General features: G+C 41.7%; 3 protein-coding genes across 5 annotated transcripts; 2 read left to right on the top strand and 1 right to left on the bottom strand.

Moving 5' to 3' along the window:
• Positions 1–3662: 3662 nt before the first annotated feature.
• ush1ga (Usher syndrome 1Ga (autosomal recessive)) lies at positions 3663–10630 on the bottom strand. Of its 2 annotated transcripts, XM_069149031.1 has the most exons (4): positions 10272–10630; positions 6551–7004; positions 5457–6253; positions 3663–4263 (listed from the first exon to the last, which is right to left on the bottom strand). In XM_069149031.1, exons 1-4 carry the CDS (start codon positions 10433–10435, stop codon positions 4260–4262), a joined length of 1419 nt encoding a protein of 472 aa, XP_069005132.1. In that variant the 5' UTR covers positions 10436–10630; the 3' UTR covers positions 3663–4259. The 2 variants fall into 2 exon arrangements, with proteins under 2 accessions (XP_069005132.1, XP_069005133.1); XM_069149032.1 differs by lacking the exon at positions 3663–4263 and having other exon boundaries at positions 5453–6253.
• Positions 10631–12597: 1967 nt separating this feature from the next.
• Positions 12598–15829, top strand: LOC138197653 (proton channel OTOP2-like). Of its 2 annotated transcripts, none has more exons than XM_069148510.1 (6): positions 12598–13033; positions 13146–13282; positions 13386–13444; positions 14200–14342; positions 14441–15303; positions 15406–15829. In XM_069148510.1, the coding sequence occupies exons 1-6, from the start codon at positions 12598–12600 to the stop codon at positions 15574–15576; spliced, it is 1809 nt and encodes a 602-aa protein (XP_069004611.1). In that variant the 3' UTR covers positions 15577–15829. The 2 variants fall into 2 exon arrangements, with proteins under 2 accessions (XP_069004611.1, XP_069004612.1); XM_069148511.1 differs by having other exon boundaries at positions 12613–13033; positions 13146–13240.
• A 2408-nt stretch (positions 15830–18237) lies between these two features.
• On the top strand, positions 18238–20411 carry LOC138197959 (Golgi apparatus membrane protein TVP23 homolog B). Its single transcript, XM_069149027.1, has 7 exons — positions 18238–18283; positions 18460–18527; positions 18640–18784; positions 18931–19020; positions 19351–19476; positions 19594–19722; positions 19815–20411. The coding sequence occupies exons 1-7, from the start codon at positions 18272–18274 to the stop codon at positions 19839–19841; spliced, it is 597 nt and encodes a 198-aa protein (XP_069005128.1). The 5' UTR covers positions 18238–18271; the 3' UTR covers positions 19842–20411.
• Positions 20412–20999: the final 588 nt, after the last annotated feature.

The raw sequence follows: 20999 nt of genomic DNA, 5'->3' as shown, positions 1-20999 counted from the left end.
CAATCGGGTCGTACAGCTCTGGTTCACTCGGGTCGTCAGCGTCGTGAGCTGCGCCGCCATCTTCGAATCGAACTTTGCAACTGTCACCGGCTGACTTGCGCTTAAATCAGAAAGTCTCTTTTTGCGTCTTAAAAAACCTTGCACCCGCCGTGGGTTGACAGTGGCCATGGTGACGGTACTCCGGTTGCCCCCGCTCTCTGGACGACGTACTGGACGACAAGCCTTCCCCCGAAGCTTCGGACAGGAGGTTCACGTCGTTCAGCACCCGCTTCACCGGGCGGGGACGCGAGCTCAGATCCCGGAGATTCCGTCTGCTGCGCCGCCGGCTGAGGAACTACAGGAGGAACCGGCAAGGGATGGCACTGTGGAGGAGGCAAGTTCAGAGGAGCAGGTAGACACAAGTGGGCTTGTCACAGAGCCATCAGAGGGGGGAAGAGCCACCGGTGAGGAGGTCAACCCGAGCCATGAAACCTCGAGAAATGCTCACGCGTACCCGCCTCGGGACAGCCTTCATATCAGCCCTGGAGGCCCGGGAGCAAACCTGACGTTTGCCCGTGTCCCGTGCCCCTTTTACCCAGCTGTTCATGGACCGTGTTATCTACCCTACACCAGTGTGGACATGTTAAGACTTGTGACGACGTACGCAGTGACTAAAGACATTTACCTGCACTGGTACAAGGACTGTGCATTGACCATCAAACTTTCTTGACTCCTGACTACTGGACGTTACGTGCGTTAGTTTGGTTCTGGATGTCCGGAGACATCTCTTGAAGCAGGGGGGAGTGTAATAGGTTGAAAACGCTGTAGTAAAGTTTTTTGTTTTTTATTATGAAACAGACACCGTTCTTATTTTTTGGAGATACCACTGAGGAAACTACGCTAACCGAGTGTACTTGAACGCATCGTGAAGTTTCCCTTCAAGCCCAACGTAGCGCGAGTCTGAATAAAATGGCGCCGGCTTGATGAAGACGTTACCTCATCGTATGGGTCTTCATCGCTCCACAAGTACTGTAAAATATGTTTACGACTCTTTAAGTTTACTGTCACACGAAGGTGAATATTTCAGGAACAACTTTGCTGTGTTTCGAGATGACTGTGATAGATGTGAGACGTCGGAGTGTGTAGCTAAACCGAGTGAATTTGCCGAGAGTAACGGCCGCGGTTAAGATGCCAGTTAGCCGCTACATGTAGTAAAGCGGGGTTGTGAATGTAATTTTGTGTAACTTTGAGAAATGATTTTATATGCATATATACAGTGGTGTGAAAAAGTGTTTGCCCCCTTCCTGATTATTTTTTTTTTTTGCATGTTTGTCACACTTAAATGTTTTAGATCATCAAACAAATTTAAATATTAGTCAAAGATAACACAAGTAAACACAAAATGCAGTTTTTAAATGAAGGTTTTTATTATTAAGGGAGAAAAAAAAAAAATCTAAACCCACATTTGCGATAACTTGCAATGAGTCTTTTACAGCGCTGTGGAGGAATTTTGGCCCCCTCATCTTTACAGAGTTGTTGTAATTCAACCACATTGGAGGGTTTTCCAGCACCAACCGCCTTTTTAAGGTCATGCCACAGCATCTCAATAGGATTCAGGTCAGGACTTTGACGAGGCCACTCCAAAGTCTTCATTTTGTTTTTCTTCAGCCATTCAGAGGTGGACTTGCTGGTGTGTTTTGGATCATTGTCCTGCTGCAGAACCCGAGTTGGCTTCAGCTTGAGGTCACGAACAGATGGCCGGACATTCTCCTTCAGGATTTCTTTGATAGACAGTAGAATTCATGGTTCCATTTATCACAGCAAGTCTTCCAGGTCCTGAAGCAGCAAAACAGCCCCAGACCATCACACTACCACCACCATATTTTACTGTTGGTATGATGTTCTTTTTCTGAAATGCGGTGTTACTTTTACGCCAGATGTAACGGGACACACACCTTCCAAAAAGTTTGGCTTTTGTCTCGTCAGTCCACAGAGTATTTCCCCAAAAGTTTTGGGGATCATCAAGATGTTTTCTGGCAAAAATGAGACGAGCCTTAATGTTCTTTTTGCTCAGCGGTGGTTTTCGTCTTGGAACTCTGCCATGCAGCCATTTTTGCCCGGTCTCTTTCTTATGGTGGAGTCATGAACACTGACCTCAACTGAGGCAAGTGAGGCCTGCAGTTCTTTGGATGTTGTTGTGGGGTCTCTTGTGACCTCTCGGATGAGTCGTCGCTGCGCTCTTGGGGTAATTTTGGCCGGCCGGCCACTCCTGGGAAGGTTCACCACTGTTCCATGTTTTCTCCATTTGTGGATAATGGCTCTCACTGTGGTTCGCTGGAGTCCCAAAGCTTTAGAAATGGCTTTATAACCTTTTCCAGACTGATAGATCTCAATTACTTTCTTTCTCATTTCTTCCTGAATTTCTTTGGATCTCGGCATGATGTCTAGCTTTTGAGGATCTTTTGGTCTACTTCACTTCAGGTCCTATTTAAGTGATTTCTTGATTGAGAACAGGTGTGGCAGTAACCAGGCCTGGGTGTGGCTAGAGAAATTGAACTCAGGTGTGATAAACCACAGTTAAGTTATGTTTTAACAGGAGGGTGCAAACACTTGTTCACACAGGGCCATGTGGCTTTGGATTTTTTTTTTCTCCCTTAATAATAAAAACCTTCATTTAAAAACTGCATTCTGTGTTTACTTGTGTTATCTTTGACTAATATTTAAATTTGTTTGATGATCTGAAACATTTAAGTGTGACAGACGTGCAAAAAAAATTGGAAATCAGGAAGGGGGAAAACACTGTACGTATTTTCATGTTCCTTAAAATGTTACAGCTTTCAGTGTTTAGAAATGAGTTTCACCATAAAATGTTGTTTAGAGTTACTTTTGTATTGCTGTTCAGCCGTTGCCGCCACCAACCGCCATGTTGTGCTTTTTTGCCAACGGAGTACGAGTTGTTGTGATCGCTGGTATTTTTTGATAGTCATACATTTTATTTGAGTAGCAGGAAGAATATTATTTATTTTTCTAATGACTGATATTTTATTTGCACTTTTCTGTATTTTCCTATTGTTTTGAATACTAATGTACGAGTGTAGCATAGGAAAATATTTTGATATAGAGTCAATAAAATGGCGCTGGCTTGATGAAGACGTCACCTCATCGTATGTTTCTTCATTGATCCGCAGTGAACCACAGATCCACAGTGCTGTTCAGCCTGTGGGTCACATGTTACCGGTCCAGACACCCCTAGGTCTGGCGCCGGTTACGTTTTCACGTTGGCAATAGTATCGACTCAGCTCGCTTGGAGCCCCGATGGATGCGTTTCCAAAAATTGTAACAAGTACTATCGACAACTTTTGCTCATCGGAAAACCAGAAAAGCGAGCTAAGCCGAGTCGGTGCCAGCAGTGAAACAGGCGCATCTTACAGTATCCTGCAAGTCCTCAGTCTGACCAACAGATGAATCATAGCAGGATGAAAAGCTCAATAAGGCACACAAAGGTACATGGATACATAATATCAGCAATTAACAGCACTGGAAACATTTTTTTTTTTTTTTTTTTTTTTTTTTTGTATTTACAGTCAAATCCAGCTAAAGCTGCTCAAAAAAGTTGAGATAGTAAACATTAACATATTGTGTGCTACTGTGCAGATTTACATTATTAAAACGCTAGAAGTACACACGATTGGAAAACTGCTGTATTTTAGCAAGATTTACATAAGACATACAAAGGTTCATAATTCTCCTTGTGTAATCTTATAGTCATGGTGTACTAACAAATTATCTAAAAAAAAAAAAAAAATAGAGTTTTCACAGTTTAAAATACAACAGTAAATCAGAACACTACTGTCAATGAAAAATTGGCCTTTATTAGCACTGAGCCCCACTTGGAGCGAGATGGCTTGCTCTATGTAAACATGTACAGAGATTAAATATGACTGTGTTAAAAAAAAAAAAAAAAAAAAAGTTGCTCAATATACTGCTATTGAAAATTACAATTAGATTCTCGTAAATGTACTCATGACAAAACACTCTTTGAAGCAACTACACAGGCACAAGCAATGCAGGCACATGAGGTGGTAAAGAATCCCGTGAAGAATTTACCTCGCGCGTCTCGCCTCGACAGTGGCCTTTCCGCTTTCTTACCACCGAGTCACCACGAGCGGCGGATCATCAAAGTCCTCCCCCGCCCCGTATGCGACATTCCCTCCCACAATGCTCCGCTGACCTTTCAATTCTGGATGAGCACGCAGCAGGATGACCATCCAAAACTTGTACTATCTGCAGAACAGGATAAAGACAAGAAAAGAATGCACATAATCTACGAGGGAAGACCCCCCCCCCCCCCCGTGAGAGATTTTCTCAGTCGCTCGAGCGCAAAAAGAAGAAAGAAAATGAACATTTCAGTCCATACCTATTTGGACAGTTCCATATTTTTTCATCTTGGCGCTATTTCAGCATGAGTTTCAATCATAAGTATAAATTTAGTACGTTGACGTGTTCGTCTAAAGGATTTTTTGAGGACGTCCACGTCCAGAGCCCTTTTGATCCGTTATTCTTCATTTTTAATATAATTCAACAGGATAGTAAATATGCAGACCAGGCAAGCATTTCTTTGGGGTGGAATGTTTTTGACTGATAAAGTCAGTCGTCTGACCTCAGTCCAAACTGAGCATATGTTTCACTGATAAAGGCCAGACTGAAGGCAAAAAAAAAAATCCAACCAAATAAACCAAAAAGTAAAGGTGGCTTTACTACAGGCCTGCCAGGTCAGTTTCCTGATGTCTGTGAGTCTTGGATATCAGTCAGTCATCATTTGCGTTCACATATTAAAGATAGCCTGTTGGAGTTTTTGACCACTAGTGGCGCTATCGAGTAATGATTTATAAGTGGGTTATGAGTTTGTTTGTTGTTGTGCTCGTGCACATCCATGCTGGTTAAATTAAAACCATTTAACCCAGTACCACAGCAGAGCATGAAATACGAGCGTCAGTCCACTGCAGGATACCGTGTCAGTGTCACGTTTTGCCTCGCCTGGGTGGAAAAAGTAAGGTGACTTAGGTTTTGCCACCCAAAAACTAAAGTGTTTGGATTGTGAAAATATTACTTGGTTAGGGTTATACCAAAACTGCTTGGTCAGGGTTCGGAAAAGATCATGATTTTGGTTAAAAAAAAAGTACGATTATGTAAATAATAAGTAAGTTACTTCATGATAACAGGCTGAACTCGTCCAATTATCAGCCAGTAATGGTGCTTTTTTAAAAAATTTAATTTAATTTTTTTTTACAAGAAACTCCACAAAGCACCTTTGAACATAAATATCTTATTAAAAAAAAAAAAAAAAAATATATATATATATATATGTTTGAAGGCCTCTAGTTCTATATGCCGGAGTACAGAGAAGACATTACAAACTATATGTGATCGGTTGAACTACGTCACCACACTTGAATAATTGAAATATTATCACTTACAATTCTGTGTCCTCGATGCAGTCAGGGTCCTCTATGGTCTCCAGCCGTCTCTTGCAGGCATCCAAGATCTTTTTCCTCGTCCCCAAGGGGATATGAATGCTCTTCAGGTCATGGTCAGAGCACAGCAACAGCGCCGCGAGGTCAATCTTCTCCCTCTTGAAGATGGAGAAAAACTCGCTCATGCTCTGCGTGGCGAGGAAGACGTCCAGAGGGCTCGAGTCGAGCTCGTCGTCGTCGTCCAGCCCGAGCTCGACTTCCTCCCAAGGCAAGTCCTCCACGTTTCTCTCCTGCAGGCTGCGTGCGCTGCCAATGCTGTCTTCATCCAGACTTGGGTATTGCTGAAGCCGACTGCGTAAACGCACATCGTCGCCCGACCGGTACGTGCTGGCTGGACCTCGACCGCCAAGGTCAAACATCCCCCCACTCACGTAGTTCCTTCGAAAGACCATGGTGCCGAGACCGGGTCGGTTGAACAAGGAATCGTGCCCGGAGTCGGTGCTGATCTCGGAGTAATCCACGTCCGGCCCGTGGAGGTCCGGCTCACTCATGGCACGTGAAATGGCGTCGTCGTTGTCTCGGGGGAACATGTCACGAACGTTGACCCGGCTGCGGTCCTTTGGGCTGACGTAAGCTCCTTGTTTGACAAACATGACATCGTTTCCCAGCTGAAGCCCAGAGAGGGAGCGCACGCTCTTCCTTCCGTCTTCGTAGATTTTAAAGGTGCCGTCTCCTTGTTTCCTCCTCTCCAGCTTTTTCTGGATTTTTGTCTTCCCTCGGTTCGTGGCATGGAGAGTCACCTGGCGGGACAAGAATAACACAGCGATGAGGCACAATCACAAATCAAAGGATGACATTTGAAAGATTTTTTGTTGTTGTTGTTGTTGTTGTTGTTGTTGCATATTTCACATTAGCCCCGACAAAAGTTTGATTTGTATTTTTGCTGTCGGTATTAGTTGATGTACGTGCTTTGAAATGTGTCGACGTCCCAGAGGCGTCAGTGTGTTTTAACAGTTGACCACTTTGCTTCAGATTCAAACGATCTCGACAACTACTGGGCCGACTGCCAGATACTCAAGTTAAAGATGAATGCTAACCTGAGAATATGGCACGCTGACTGTGGCTGCGTTGAAGTTGCGTAGCTTGTTGCTAATAGAGCTGCCGGTGTAACTGGAAAAGCTCATGACATCTGATGCCGAGGCCTCGGAGGCCTCCCTGTGAAACTTTCGCTCCATACGTTTGTGGTGCTTCTTCTGCATCTTCACGCACTCTTTCATTCGGCGCTCGGCATCACGAAACGCCCGGTCCTTCAGCTTGCCCACCAGTTTGGGATTGAGGCCCGTCTGCTTGGTAGCAATGGAATCCAGGTAGCGGACGCAGTCCATGTGGTTCTTAGTGGCGGCCATGTCCAACGGTGTGTGATAGTCATTGTCCAGGCACCATATGTTGGCACCGAAAGACACCAGAAAGAAAAGGCAGTTGTGGTGACCATTGGCAGCTGCCAGGTGGAGTGGCGTGTTCCCCCATATGTCACACTTGTCTGGGTTTCCTCTGTAGGCCACAAGAAAGATGTTAGACACAACTGTTGACTCAGGAAAAATAATTGATTTCATAAATATTTCCATCCCCGTTCAGACCGAGATAGTTTCTGGGTAAAGGTTGATCTTCTTCCTGGCTGCTGTTTGGGCGACTCACTCGTGAGAAGGAATGCGATTTTTGGATTGTTTTCAGCGCTGACCTACCATCCGTGGGTTGTTCATGGGACCTTATTTAATCATTTAAAGTCTAAATACCACATTGCCTTTTCAGAAAAAAAACAAAACAAAAAAAACCCATTGACCTTCCGTAGGGATCGAACCATTTTAAAAGGCTGCGACTAATTGAAAATAGGTCGGTGTGATTTCAAAAAGATGGTCCACGAGGAATTCAATATTACGGGAGGGCCATAGTTAAAAACACGAGCAACGTTTACTCGACCCGTCGGCCCGCGACCTCAGTGTTACCTCTGTGCGTGTGGCACTGTTGCTGCCGGTCTGTAATATGAGCACGGGCTTGCCAGCGCTACAGTTACACTACCTGTATCCTGTTTCAGGGGAGGCGCCTGACTCAAAAAGCACAATTGTGCATGGCTGGTGATGTCATACTGAATTCCTGAAGTCAAACCTCACAGTATTACAGCTGGCTTCATGACTTGGAGGTCAGATGAGTGTGAAGCTTTCTTGCTGTGTACTTAGTTCCTACAATAAAGCAAATATGCAAATCTATTAAAGTTTATGTTTGCTCACCACCAACCTTTTGTTCGGACTAGTCATTCATAAAGCGGGTCACTCATATTTGGTCATTTTCAAAGGAAAATGGGATTTATTCCTTACACACATCTTATTTTTGGCCACCGCAAATGAATATTACTGACACAGTCTAAGCTTAAAATGTCTGCAATTGATATTTTTCGTTTCGTCTCCGGTGTCTCACCCACAGCATTTATATGCTCACTGAACTGTCTTGTGTCTTGCTCGTGTCCTCCAACGCAGCCACATACAGACTGCTGAATATTTGATGCAAAGGACGTGAAGCTACTGTCAAAGGGCAGATGTATTATTGATGCACGGCGTTGTAAGGTTTTCACGGGGAAAGTGTGCCAGACCTGCCAGACCAAAGTCGAGCAGCGATTAGCGAAGTCCCACTCTGATTTCAGCCCCCTGCCCTATTTTGCCTGGACTGGATTTGTTGTAGATGGTCAGAAAGAAAAAGCCAGTTTAGAACTGAGGTGAACTGCAGTTCACAAGTGCTCCTCAGTGTGCACGATGGACTGTAGGTGGCAAACGGCCCAGAAAGCAGCAATAAATAAAAAATAAATAAAAAAAAAAACCACTGTGAACACTGCTTAAATAAATGAAGAAACATAAAGGGCTGTAAACTGAGAGATAAGAGAAATTAGCTATGTTTAATTTCTTTATTGGGATAATTTATCACTTTCTGAGCTCCGATTTTAGAACACGCTTGCCGTTGTGAGGGAACATCGAACAAGATAGCTTTATGTGTCATAATTTATTTCCGTCCCAGTAAAATGCTGACCACAGCAGCCACAAGTCTGCTCACATAACCCTCGCCTGCTCTTTATCACATTATGGGCCGTCTGCGTCCTCCTTCCTATGACAGTTTCAAGGCCCCCCCCAGTGTAATATACTTGCCAAATATAGCCGGCGTGACATCTTTCCCATGTTAAGCAGCATTAAACGTCTTTTCATTACATCAGAGATGAGTTATTACAGCTATTCATGTTTAAATGATGTACCGCATGTCAATCGGTAGTTTATGTCAGCTGCTATCAATAGAGCTTAGGTATGTACTTAGCAACTGAATGTCAACAAAGCCTTGTTTACAATTATTTCGTGGGAAATAGTGAATTTATAGATGATAGTCTTTACTCTGTTTGCTGCTCACCTGTTTCAGGAAAAAAGAAAAAAAGAAACTTTTAAAAATAAATGTTTTTAACATTTCTTTCGTACCGAAGGTTTACATTCTATCAACTAAACAATGATGAACGATGCTGGCCCTCTAAGACTTTATTCAATTAACCAGATTCATAATGGGCCCCTTTTTTTCTGGCTGACATAAACCAGGTCAACCAGACATGGTGAGAGATGGGGCTGTTGTGTGTGAATACAAATCACATTTGCACATTCTGCTGAAGTATGAACAACATTTGTAACATCATACCGTCAACTACAATCATGTTATTTGCCGTTAATTTAATAAACCATTTTCCTGCTCTTGTAATGAGATTATGAAATTAGTGATTGCGCAATAACAGGCAATGCCTCTCCATAATAGACCAAAGCAAACAATTGAAAGACTATTTCAACTAACAGTGATTTAGTTGTGGAATATAACTCTTGTCTGCCGTTATGTCTATTTAATAAGAAATACTAAATCGGACAATTCTGAACTGCTGATCCTCGAATGAACTGATCTTTTAACCTCGGCCTGTGGCCTCGCGATATGGCCTTCAATTTTACACAATCAATACTTCCACATAACTTTAAAAATGACAAACTATCTTCTACCGTGATGTCTTTGTCATGATCAAAGTATATAACTTCCAGACGGTGCTTATAAGGGTTGCAGCGCCATCACAATGTTATAAGAACACAAACAATATTTAATTAATCTGTCTAAAATATGATGTGGCTCACAAAGCCGAATACAGAGATTTTTTTCTTCTTTTTTTTTTCTGGAAATACAGTGTCTAGCCCAACGTGTGCATTTTTCCACACATGGCCCAACAGTATCATGTTACTACAGTTTATTTGTTCCACACTTTTTAAAAATTTTTTTTTTTTAAATCCAGGAGCAAAGCCTGAGGTTATTGTGTTGTGTCAGGAGCTGTCCTGAACTCAAGTCATTAATGCAACTTGTAAAACGCTGATCTCCGTTGTTAGTGTTTTATTGTTACTGCACGAGCACAGACTTTTTACACGTTTGGCCCGCAAAACACCTTTAAGTAGTATAAAATATCGTTTTACTCTGTGTTGTAAAATCAAGGTAAATTAAATGACTTTTTTTTTTTTTTTTTTTTTTTTTTACTGGAATTTGTTTGGAATACGAGTGGGATATATATATATATATATATATATATATATATATATTTTTTTTTTTTTATTTATTTATTATTATTTATTTATTTATTTATTTTTTTTAATTTGTTCTAAAATGGTGTTATTACCCTGTATTATCTGACTGGAGATAGGTGACCTGTTTGTGAATTGTAGGTGCCGTCTAACGTTTCGCTCACACGCTCTCGTAAATCGTACCCACCCCCTCGCCGCGATCAGCCGCAGAGCCTCCAGGTTGCCGTGATAAGCAGCCCACAAGGTCGGTGTCATGCCATCCTCGTCCGGAGCGTTCAGATCCTTCCGAGTGGCCTCCCTCAGCAGGTCCAGGTAGCCGTCCCGGGCCGCCTTGTGGTACCTGTCATTCATGGTGCACAATTAATCCACCCTGCTCGACTCCATTCCGTTTTAACAACACCGCCACCACCATCGTCGTCGTCGTCGCCGTCACGCGGGCGTGTGGCGGAAGCAGACCGGGAGAAGGGTTTTGTGTCCCCGCCGTTCACCCGGAGCCGGTTGGTCGCTTCTGATCATGAGGGATCGCGAAGGAGCGCACGGCGGAGCGCGTCGGTGGTATCCAGGGACGCAAAACGGAGGCACATTAGTGCGGGGAACAGTGCTCCCGGTGGCGGAGAGTAGCCCAAAACAGCGAGCACCCCGATCTGTTCTCTGAACAACAGCTCCCCGAAGCAGACACATATCTGACAGTGATTCCCCAAACTATAGCCACACTTACCAAAATGTCTTTATAAAGACCTTCGGGAGTGTGTGATCAAGTTGTTCTTGTTTATAGCCTGTAATGCGTTTGAGATTCTCATTAATGACTTTAAAAAGACATCATTCTTTGATATGTTGAAATAGTACTACTTTACAGTGCTTATTTAAACTTTAAATGAGCCTACAGCAGACACTGGAGGAGAGACTTGTACCTGCTGCTTTAATGTGCTGCTACCAAACATACCACATCATGTTACAAAATCTGAAAACATTGATTTAGCTGGCCTTTTTTTTTTTTCTCACAGATGTGTTCGTCACACCGTAAAATAAACCTCAATAAATGCAAATACAAAACGATCCACGGCAGCAAATAACCAGGAAGCATAAAAGGAATCAGGAAATATAAAAGTATTTCCCGTACTTCTGTATTATTTCTGTGACCGTAACACGCTGAATCAAAGTGACTCTGCCGTTATTGACTTTTCTTGTTCTTCTGAATAAACCATTGTTCTCACTTCCATCGCTGGAGAGAAATGCCAGTGCAGACAAAGAATGATGTCACCAGTACAAGGGAGCGTTGCAATAAAGGAGTACTTCTGCTCTCGGCCCCACCCTGTTGAGAAATATACAAATATTAGCCTAAATACTGATCCAGAAGTCTCAGACAGGTTGAAACTTTCACGACAATAGGCACAGGTAGTTAACAGGCTTTTCATGTACTACACCTCAGGCAATTCGGTTGGGGGGTGTGTGTGTGTGTGTGTAAAAAAAACAAAAACAGAAGCCCGTGTCTTTTATCGAGCCGTGAAACGCATTAAAGAACCCAAAGTATTGCCTTCAAGCACCGAATCAAACAGACGAGCGAGTAACAGATGCTACACCTATTAAGAGAACTGAAATGACATTTAGATGGAGAGGCGTAGCTGCATGTGGTCAGCATGCGGATTTGATGGTTGATGTTACATACAGTTTTGTTTTCCCTAACTTTGTGATGTATTTTGCGCGTGCTGTTATGATTTTTTTTTTTTTATAGCCAAAAATGGATTGCGTTCATATAAAAAGTTGTTTTCATATAAAAAGAATTGCTGTTCATCTGAAAAGGAAACCGGTTTCTTGTATTTTGGAATTTGTCAGAAGACGTTTTTCCTGGTAAAGTTCAAAAGATGTTTTGAACTTTACATGGATATTTTGTGCAAAACATGCTGTGTTTGGTAATAATATGGTGTTGACAACAGATTTATTGACATTTATGACTCTTTGTACAATAAACCTCGATGTAATTTCGAGGCTTATAAAAGCCGTCAGGGCTCCGACTGCTCTCAGGGTCACACTCCATCGGGAAAGCTCACAGGTATCCTCTTGCCACTGCTTTTTTTTTAGCTCAACTTTGGTAATCGTTAAGACTTATGACGGTATTATTATACAACTGTTTTACCTATCCTGATGTTGTTCCTAATTTTATGACAGATGGAGAGGGACACTGGCGATGACATGAAGAAAATAGCACAGCTAATCCATGTAAAGATGTTTGTGCGCAGTCCCACTGTAAACTGCACTTTTAACTCGTACAAAAGCGTAGCCAGAAGAGGAGGAAATTCAATCCTTCCTGTTGATTTGATACGGCTCTTTTGTGTTTGCACTGCCGGGGGTGACAATTATGCTGATTTAGCAGTCGTGGCAAGGTGTCATTCGGGCGCGATCTCCCTTCACCGGGAGCTCTGTGAGTGGGTGTAGCCGTTAAACCTGTCATGTCCCATCTGGGACCAGATGCGGCAAACGGCTCCTTTGTGAATAGGTCGCGGAGAGAGGGAGTCATGTGTTTGAGCACTGGATGCCAGTGCAGCTGTCTAACCAGTGGTAATCAATGTGAACCATGTAGGATGACGGCCAGAGACAGGGAGACGGAGCAGGCCCACCTGTCCAACAGCATAAATGCGCCGGGTCATGCTGGGAGCGCGTCTGAGCCCGACCTGAACATCTTGTCCTCTGACGTCGTGAGGGAGCGCGGCCGAAACTGGGGATGGATGCTGTCGGGGATCATCTGTGTAAACATTCTGATCCTGGGTTGCGCCTTGGTCAGCGGCAGTACCTACGACAACGTGAACATCGACCCCCCCGATATGCAGATTTTCGTCATCATCCTCCTCTTCCTCACCTCCTTCTGGATGCTTTATTATGCATTCTACACAGTGAAGAAAGAAGACGCCATCATCTACAAGGATGGCCACGCTGGACCTGTGTGGCTCAGGGGTAAGGACGTTGTATTTGAATCAGGCTTTCTATTCACGCAGCAATTTTGGGGATCATTTTAAGACACCCTCCCCCACCCCCTCTTTGTTCTATGTTTTTCTTTCTCCTTCAGGAGGACTTGTGCTCTTTGGACTCCTCAGTGTCATCATGGACATTTTCAAGATAGCCAGCTATGTGGGGTACCTCCACTGTGACTCTGCTGTTCAGGTTGTATTTCCTGTAGTGCAACTTGTTTTCATACTTGTGCAGGTAAAAATGTAAAAAAACAAAACAAACAAAAAAAAAAAAAAACAGCATACTGCATTTACTCTGGTTGCAAAAATACTAAGAACATTTAAAAATTCATTTGTAGACCTACTTTTTGTGGATCCATGCCAAAGACTGTATACAGCTACAAAAGAACATTTCATGGTAGGTGATGAATAGTCGGCAATTTCCTGTCTCTTTCTTTTAACCCCTCCCTGACTGTGTAAACAGCCCTGAGGGTATTTCTTTGGATACTTAATGATTAATCCCTATCCTTTAACAGTTGTTATCAGAAAAAAAATTGAACGTTTCCTGGATAATTGAGATATACTGCAATATCTTGAATATGTTGTGTCACAGCCTTGTGTCCTTTTCCTTAATTTTTAGACCAAAGGTAGGTGAAATTATAATATAATGTTTGTTTCTAATAACTGTAAAAAGGTTTCAACTAACAATTATTTTGTATTATGGACTACTCAGCCAGGTCTTATTTAACTATGTAATCGTCTGGTTGGCAGAAAATAACTTTTTAAAAACACGTTAGTTCCCGGAGCCAGAGAACATTCAAACACTCAAAAGGTATTCAGTGTCCTATAGAACCAGTAAATATCGATATTTAAAAAGCTAAAAGCAGAGCATTTTGGGCATGTTTGATTTAAACATGACTTCATTATCAGAATTGTTACCATCCAACATACGTTTTGACTTTCAACCGACTCATTTATTAATCATGCTTTAGCTGGAAACTGTAATACACCAGATTAGATTTGAAACCAAATGAAGTAAAAAAGCAAGCCTATTATCACTCGGGTGAATACTAATTTTAAATGTTGCACTCGTCCAGAGTTACTGTTTGTGGTTTTATGTTACCATCTTTGATCATGGTTTCCTTTTTGCCTCCATTCTATCTCATTATCTAGCTGTGGACTGATGCTCACCCTCTCCACAAATCTTGTTTTATGGATGACTGCAGTTGCTGACGAGTCTGTTCACCAAACAATAATTCCCGACTATCTGACCAACATCACGAGACTCTTTGGTCGAAACTTGTACATCAGTAAAGGTAATTAAAGCAGATACAGCAATTCAAGTAGAAAAAGCAATCGGCGAGAAACCCCGACTTAACGGTTCTCTCTTTCTGTGCCATATCCTGTCTTACAGCGGGTTTCGGAGACACTAATTGTAAATGCAGCCACACTTCATGTAGCATCTTCAAGGAGGCCTACTACTACCTGTACCCATTCAATATCGAGTACAGCCTGTTCGCCTCTGCCATGGCCTACGTCATGTGGAAAAATGTTGGTCGGGTGGCAGCGGAAGACGACCACCACATCATCAAATTCTGTCTCAAAGATATATTCCTCGGACCTGTTTTGGGGGTCCTCTTAGTGTTCATAGGTCTGGCAACATTTATTGTATACGAGATGATAATGACAAAACTTGACTCTGAGGAAGACAAGAAAGACAAAGCTGTGATGATGCACTTTGTCATCAATATAATCATAGCGGCGATGATGTCAGTTTCCACTGTGATCGGTGGTACCGTCTACAGGCTGGACCACAGGGAGCACGTATCAGAGAAGAACCCCACCCGTACCCTGGATGTGGGGCTGCTGGTGGGAGCCTCACTGGGACAGTTGATCATCAGCTATTTCACCATTGTAGCCATGATTGCCACCGGAGCCAAAGGTTACCTGAACAGGCTCAACCTGACCTGGGCTCTGCTGATGGTGATCCAGCTTTCCCTGCAGAACCTTTTTATAATTGAAGGTCTGCATCGGCAGCCCTTCCACGAGGAGCAGTCGGTCACTGCGCTTGCAAATCCATATGTGCTGCAGCCAACAGATCTGGGCAGACTCGAACAATCAGACATGGGAACAAAGCCCAATCCTGTGCTCACGGATCACGCCGTGCACGGCCACGCGACCGCGCACGGCCACGCGATCGAGCACAAGCACAAACTGTCGTGGAAGCGGCGGATATTGAAGGAGGTCTGCGCGTTTCTCTTGCTGGGTAACATCATAGTAAGTACCCCCCCCCTCCCCTCTCTCTCTCTTTCCCTCCCTCACGTTCAATGTTTGAAATTCACTGCTAGACACTAATCTTCTTGTTTCGTTCTCTGACAGCTGTGGATCATGCCTGCGTTCGGTGCTCGTCCCCAGTTCGACCACGACGCTGAGACTGAATTCTACAAATTCAACATGTGGGCTGCTGTTGTGAATGTGGGACTGCCCTTTGGCATCTTTTACCGAATGCATTCAGTGGCCAGTCTGTTTGAGGTGTTTCTGAGCTTATAGCACAGGAACACGCGTGTACAGCTAACTGTTTTGACATTATATAACTGTTTTGTATAAACTGTAGTTTGTTTTGATGATTTATTTCTGTACAAATGTGTGAGGTAGAAAAATATGCATCCCGTCACTTTGTCGTCTCATTGTGTTCGTGCATTGACATGTAAATGTTTTTAAAACTTTTTTTTTTTTCAGACGTCATAAAAATTGTCTAATTGTATACGACATGATTTCCGCTTTTGGCTTTGTATTCACAAAATAAAAGCAAACAGTAAAATAAGCTCAGTGAAATAGAATGATTCATGGTACCACCACCATTATAATGAATTAATAATAACAATTATTAGTATTATTATTATTACTGCTGTTACTAATTGTAGCTGGTAGGCACAGCTGCAGTTTTTTCTAATGCAAAACTATAGTAATGGTGGCTTATCCTAGAAGACCTAGTGAAGGATTACTGCTTGAAAGATAATTATTTGTGTGGTTGACTGATTGATAGATAGGCTATAACCTTAATTCAAAACGAGTCGTTTTTTTAAGCAGAAATACCAAACGGCCCATTTTCTCACCCCCCCCCTCCCACACACGTATTTAAGTGTCTAAGACTCGTTTCTTTTTTGTAATACATAATTTTGTAATATCATGACAGCAGAGTTCAGACAGGCTAATTAGAATACTGTTATCATATTTAATGATATAGAGACCTCTAGTGGCAGCATTTGGTTAACAACACCATCAAACAAGGCCAAAAGGAGGTTTGAGACCTAAAATAACTACAATATAAGGTCTCTTTTTAGTTATTTAGCATATAATGTTTGTCATTTAGAGTCTGTGTTTTAGTAGGTTGGCATTATTTATATCACTTTTAGTCCTTTGACATCTCTCTATAGTGGTTTGTACATCCCTTTTTAATTATTTTGTGAATCCTTGAGTGGTTCTGCATCTATTTTTAGTAGTTTGCATTTGTTTTGAATCACTTGAGTCACGTTTTACTTGTTTTGCATTTAATCATAGTTACTTTGTGTCTCTTTTATGCCATTTTACATCACTTTTAGTGGTTTTATATCTCTATTTAATTGTTTTGCATGTCGTTGTGGTTGTCTTGTCATTGTGTTGACTCTGCTAACACAAATGTTAACAGCTACTTTATTTAGAAACCGGTTCAGGGGCCCTCGTCCTGCACATAGGCCTGTCCAGTACTCCATCAATAGTACTAACAAGGCAACTACCTTAAACCTTCTGACTCCGATGAAGGTGTAGATGCTCAAAGGTCATCCTGCTTTTCCCCACATTTGGCTTTATCTCAAAATACCGGGGCAAATTCCCAGGTCAGTGTTCAAGTTTATTAACCATCAAACTTGGATTGCAAGGAAGGCAATTTCTCCTTTATTCCTGACATAAGCACTCGTGAACTAGCAGGGTGAGCTACACTAGACACAAGTATCCCTCGTGTTGTCCTCGGGTCAAAATGACCCGCAGCTGTGTTCAACCAAGTTCTATTTTATTTTCATATTTTTTGGGGATCATTGGTGAAAAGGAGGCTGTGAGGGTTTCTTTAAAGAATGATAACCAATGATCCCAAAAAAATATAAAAATATAGAAATAAAATAGAACTTGGTTGAACACAGCTGCGAGTCATTTCGACCCGAGGACAACACCACGGGTATGAACCTGTCCTGTCAGCTGTTTTCGCTACAGGTTTAGCAGGCTGGGCAAGTCGCTGAATTTAGCTCGTGGGCCTCCCACTTGAACCACTATCAGAATATCTGCCCTGCCGTCAGCACCGAAAAACAAAAGTTCATTTAAATGTATTTTTGTTGTTCCACATGCCTTGTTCAATGTGTCTCACACTAAACCTTCTATTTCAGTGCGACTAATAACGTCATCTGCCCATAGATGTCTATGGTGTTGACACATGGCAACAACTGAGAGTAGATAAGTAAAAGAAAATCTTTAGGGCCATAAAAGAAGGCCAAGACAAGGGACAATTAAGAAGTATCTTAAATTTTCTGAAAGATTGCATATTCGTGCGTTTAAATTTTGCAAATGTTTCCAAGAGGATGGTAGATAGTAGCCTACTTAGAGGTTATTTTTCTCATCCGAGTCATTACATAAAGGAAAGTCATGTGAATCCACATCCAAGAATTTGTAAGACAAATATACTTAATCTAACCAAAAAAAAAATTAGCATTTACATTCAATGAAATTGACAAACCTTGAGGAATAACTTGAACTTCTGTCATTTGGACATCATGAAATCTGTGTTTTCACCATCCATTATATTACTTTTTTTTTTTTTTTTTTTCTACCATTCTTATTGTTTGAAATTCTAAAGGAAGGTGAGTGAAATAGACAGCTCATGGTATTTCTGATGACACCCTTTCTTCCCTAGAATATAATGGCCATAAAATGTCTGACTGTCAATATCTGTACTGTTTGACAGATTAAAATATTGTAAATGTGTCTGCTTTGTCTGTGGTGATGTGTCACCAAGTCATTTAATGTCTCTTTATTGTAGTTTTAAATGTATGTTTAGTAGTCAAGTATTGATATAGTAATCATATTTAATTTAAGCAGGCCACGAGGCTTAGGTTTTAATCAGGCAAATTCAAGGCTGTACTTCCGTGGTTTTAGGGTCCTTCGCACACTGTCTTGTTTACATCCACGTCATCAGGAAATACATCCGTCAGGTGTCAACATGTTGAGACCGGTAAGCGATCCTAAAGTACACTTTGTAAATATTTAGAAGCGATTATTTTTGTTTGAATAATGTTTAACATATCATACTTTGATATTTTCGTCCAATGTCGATTGATATTACAAACTAAGCTGCGGCAGCAGTTGGCTCGGTGTGTTCAGCATTAGCGTTCATATTTACGTTTTCAGGACTCTCAAGACGCTCCTCTTTTTGGTGAAGATGACGAGAAGATCGGGCTAAGAAAGTCTAGAATTAGGTACGAGTTTCTGGTTTATAGCTAAGTGTCAGACCAAAGGCGTTATATTAATCCTGAATAATAATAATAATAATAATAATAATAATAATAAAAATGTCGATCTGTGTTTCAGACATCCTGTGGCCTCTTTCTTCCACCTCTTCTTCCGAACGAGTGCCATCTTGGTTTATTTACTGTGCGACATCTTCAGCAGTCGTTTCATTGCCTGCATGGTCACCATCATCCTCCTGCTGTCGTGTGACTTCTGGACGGTTAAGGTGAGTAGGTCAGGTTGCGTATGACCACAAGGACAATAATAATAATAATAATAATAATAATAATAATGTGCATAATGTGTAGCCTATATTAAACCAAATAAAAGCCTACAGAGATTCCTTTGTGTTTTTTTTTTTTTTTTTCTCAGAATGTATCTGGCAGACTGTTGGTGGGCCTTCGCTGGTGGAATCAAGTGGATGATAATGGGAAGAACCACTGGGTGTTTGAGTCAAAGAAGGTAAGCGGGATCTCATCAAACAACCCTTGCTGGCAAGGAGTTGTAGCTCTAACATCCATCTAGGCTCTCTTGAAATCCACCAGACTCCTTTGACAAAAACAGTCATTTTACCTCACAGAATTTGGGAATTGCTGGTCTGTCTTTGCAACCATTGGTTAGTGGGTTTTTTTGTGTGTGTGTTATTGTGTGAAGTTGGTATTATTTCGGATACTGAACACCACAAAGTTACACAAACCCCTCTTTTAAAAAAAAAAGGAAAAAAAAAAGAGGGTTTATCCCAACTATCCCTTTAATACAGTGAAATTAAATCTTGCGTACTTTTCTCAACAGGCGGAAAGAGTGAACACCACGTCCAGTGCTGAATCACGGATCTTCTGGCTCGGACTCGTTGTGTGCCCCATCTTCTGGATCCTTTTTGTGTTCAGCACCATTTTCTCTTTGAAGATTAAATGGCTGGTCAGTTTCAAAGTTCCTATTTGCTTGTGTCACACGAATTTCTGTCAGCTGCTAAAAACTGTCTCATGTCTGATTCCTGTTCCTGGTGTTGCCCCCCCCCCCCCCCCCCCCCCCCAGGCTGTGGTAACAATGGGCTTGGTTTTGCAATGGGCCAACCTGTATGGTTATGTCAGATGCAAGGTGGGTGGAGAGTCCAACCTGAGAAACATGGCAAAGAACTACCTCGGTATCCAGATTTTTAAACAGGTATGTGAAATCTTATCCTAACTTTTCCCTACGATGTTGTCGTCTAACGAATTGTTACAGTCCTATTTCTTTTTCTTTTTTTCTCACTCAAGGCGATGAAGAAAACGGAGAGACCTTAAAACTAAAGTGGACGCATGGGGACATTCTGCAGCGCGATGGAGTTTAGCGATGGATGGGGACATTATATTTACTTGTCTCCTGTTGAAACGGCGGCTGGTATTTTTCAGGGTAAATGGGTCATTTGAATCTTGTTTCGGTATCCTTGCGAGAGTTAATAAAATTATGTTCAAATTTCTGATTTCTGAGGTGATTTGGATTCAGACAGTGTTGTGAACTCGGCAGTCCTGTCCTAAAAATGAAAAGGATTTAACATGTCTCACAGAAATCTTTCCCGTTGGCGTGAAGATGTGTCACTTTTGTGGCTTTTGACCGCTCAGCCCTTCAGGCGGCCTCGTCAACACGACTGTGTAACTGTATATTGTGAAAAGGGAATCTTGGGAACATGTACGTAGATAGTTTTTACCTTATTGTGGCTGCCAATCAATCCTAGGTTAAAGACACTAAAGCTAAACTACTATTTTATGTTGTTTTGAGCAAATCATTTCTTTTTTTTTTTTATAATTCTTTGTTTTGTTATAAAAGATATACCGTAGAGAACTTAATAAAGTATTACGTTTACTAAAAATCGATCATGACCAATACCGGTGACGTCTCTGTGTTTTACAGTCAGAATTAAAATGGGATTTATTTATTTTTTTGCCAAATAAGTTTTTCCGCATACGAGGAATCCTTCATGATTTAGTAGTTCATATCAATCAAAAACTAAAAAAACGAACTAAGCTGCGTTAGAAAAGCAGTTTCTAGTAAACAAAGTGAGAAAAATACAACCAACAACAGAAAAATAAATATTTACTGTCACTTCAGACTTACTAATGACTAATCACATATATATTTTTGAGGCACTTTAAAAAAACATAACAAAGAAGTGCTAACGTGGTTTTAAGAGGATATTGAACCGCATAATTTATCACCTTTTATTAGCTGCTCATCAGCAGCTTTTTTTAATTAATTTTTTTATGGTTATCATAAACAGAGATAATATTAATTTCAAAGTGATGCCCTGCTCGTTTTATCAGGTCTCAATCAGATGACCTGTGTGGGAAATCAAGTAACAAGGAGTGCTGTGACACTGGTCTGTCTGCAGGGAGTGATTCAAACACTAGGTGGAAACAGGAACAGTTTTGCTACATGTGCAAATGTCCCAACACATAAGAATC

This window comes from Embiotoca jacksoni, unplaced genomic scaffold (assembly GCF_022577435.1).
Source record: "Embiotoca jacksoni isolate LCO1_2020_lvr unplaced genomic scaffold, fEmbJac1.0.p SCAF_15, whole genome shotgun sequence".
NCBI lineage: Eukaryota > Metazoa > Chordata > Actinopteri > Embiotocidae > Embiotoca > Embiotoca jacksoni.
Note: the sequence above shows the minus strand (reverse complement) of the source record. Positions and strands in the feature narration are given on the sequence as shown.

Bases quoted from the DNA above. Each gene is read 5' to 3' on its own strand.
- LOC138197959 (XM_069149027.1), top strand. The intron at 19,477-19,593 runs GTCAGTTTCAAA...CCCCCCCCCCAG, and splicing joins CTTTGAAGATTAAATGGCTG to GCTGTGGTAACAATGGGCTT. The intron at 19,723-19,814 runs GTATGTGAAATC...TTCTCACTCAAG, and splicing joins GTATCCAGATTTTTAAACAG to GCGATGAAGAAAACGGAGAG.
- ush1ga (XM_069149031.1), bottom strand. From the start codon at position 10,435: ATGAATGACAGGTACCACAAGGCGGCCCGGGACGGCTACCTGGACCTG. The intron at 7,005-10,271 runs GTGGGTACGATT...TGTGGCCTACAG, and splicing joins CGGCTGATCGCGGCGAGGGG to AGGAAACCCAGACAAGTGTG. The intron at 6,254-6,550 runs GTTAGCATTCAT...TTGTCCCGCCAG, and splicing joins TCAGCGTGCCATATTCTCAG to GTGACTCTCCATGCCACGAA.
- LOC138197653 (XM_069148510.1), top strand. From the start codon at position 12,598: ATGTGTTTGAGCACTGGATGCCAGTGCAGCTGTCTAACCAGTGGTAAT. The intron at 13,445-14,199 runs GTAGGTGATGAA...CTCATTATCTAG, and splicing joins CTACAAAAGAACATTTCATG to CTGTGGACTGATGCTCACCC. The intron at 14,343-14,440 runs GTAATTAAAGCA...CCTGTCTTACAG, and splicing joins AAACTTGTACATCAGTAAAG to CGGGTTTCGGAGACACTAAT.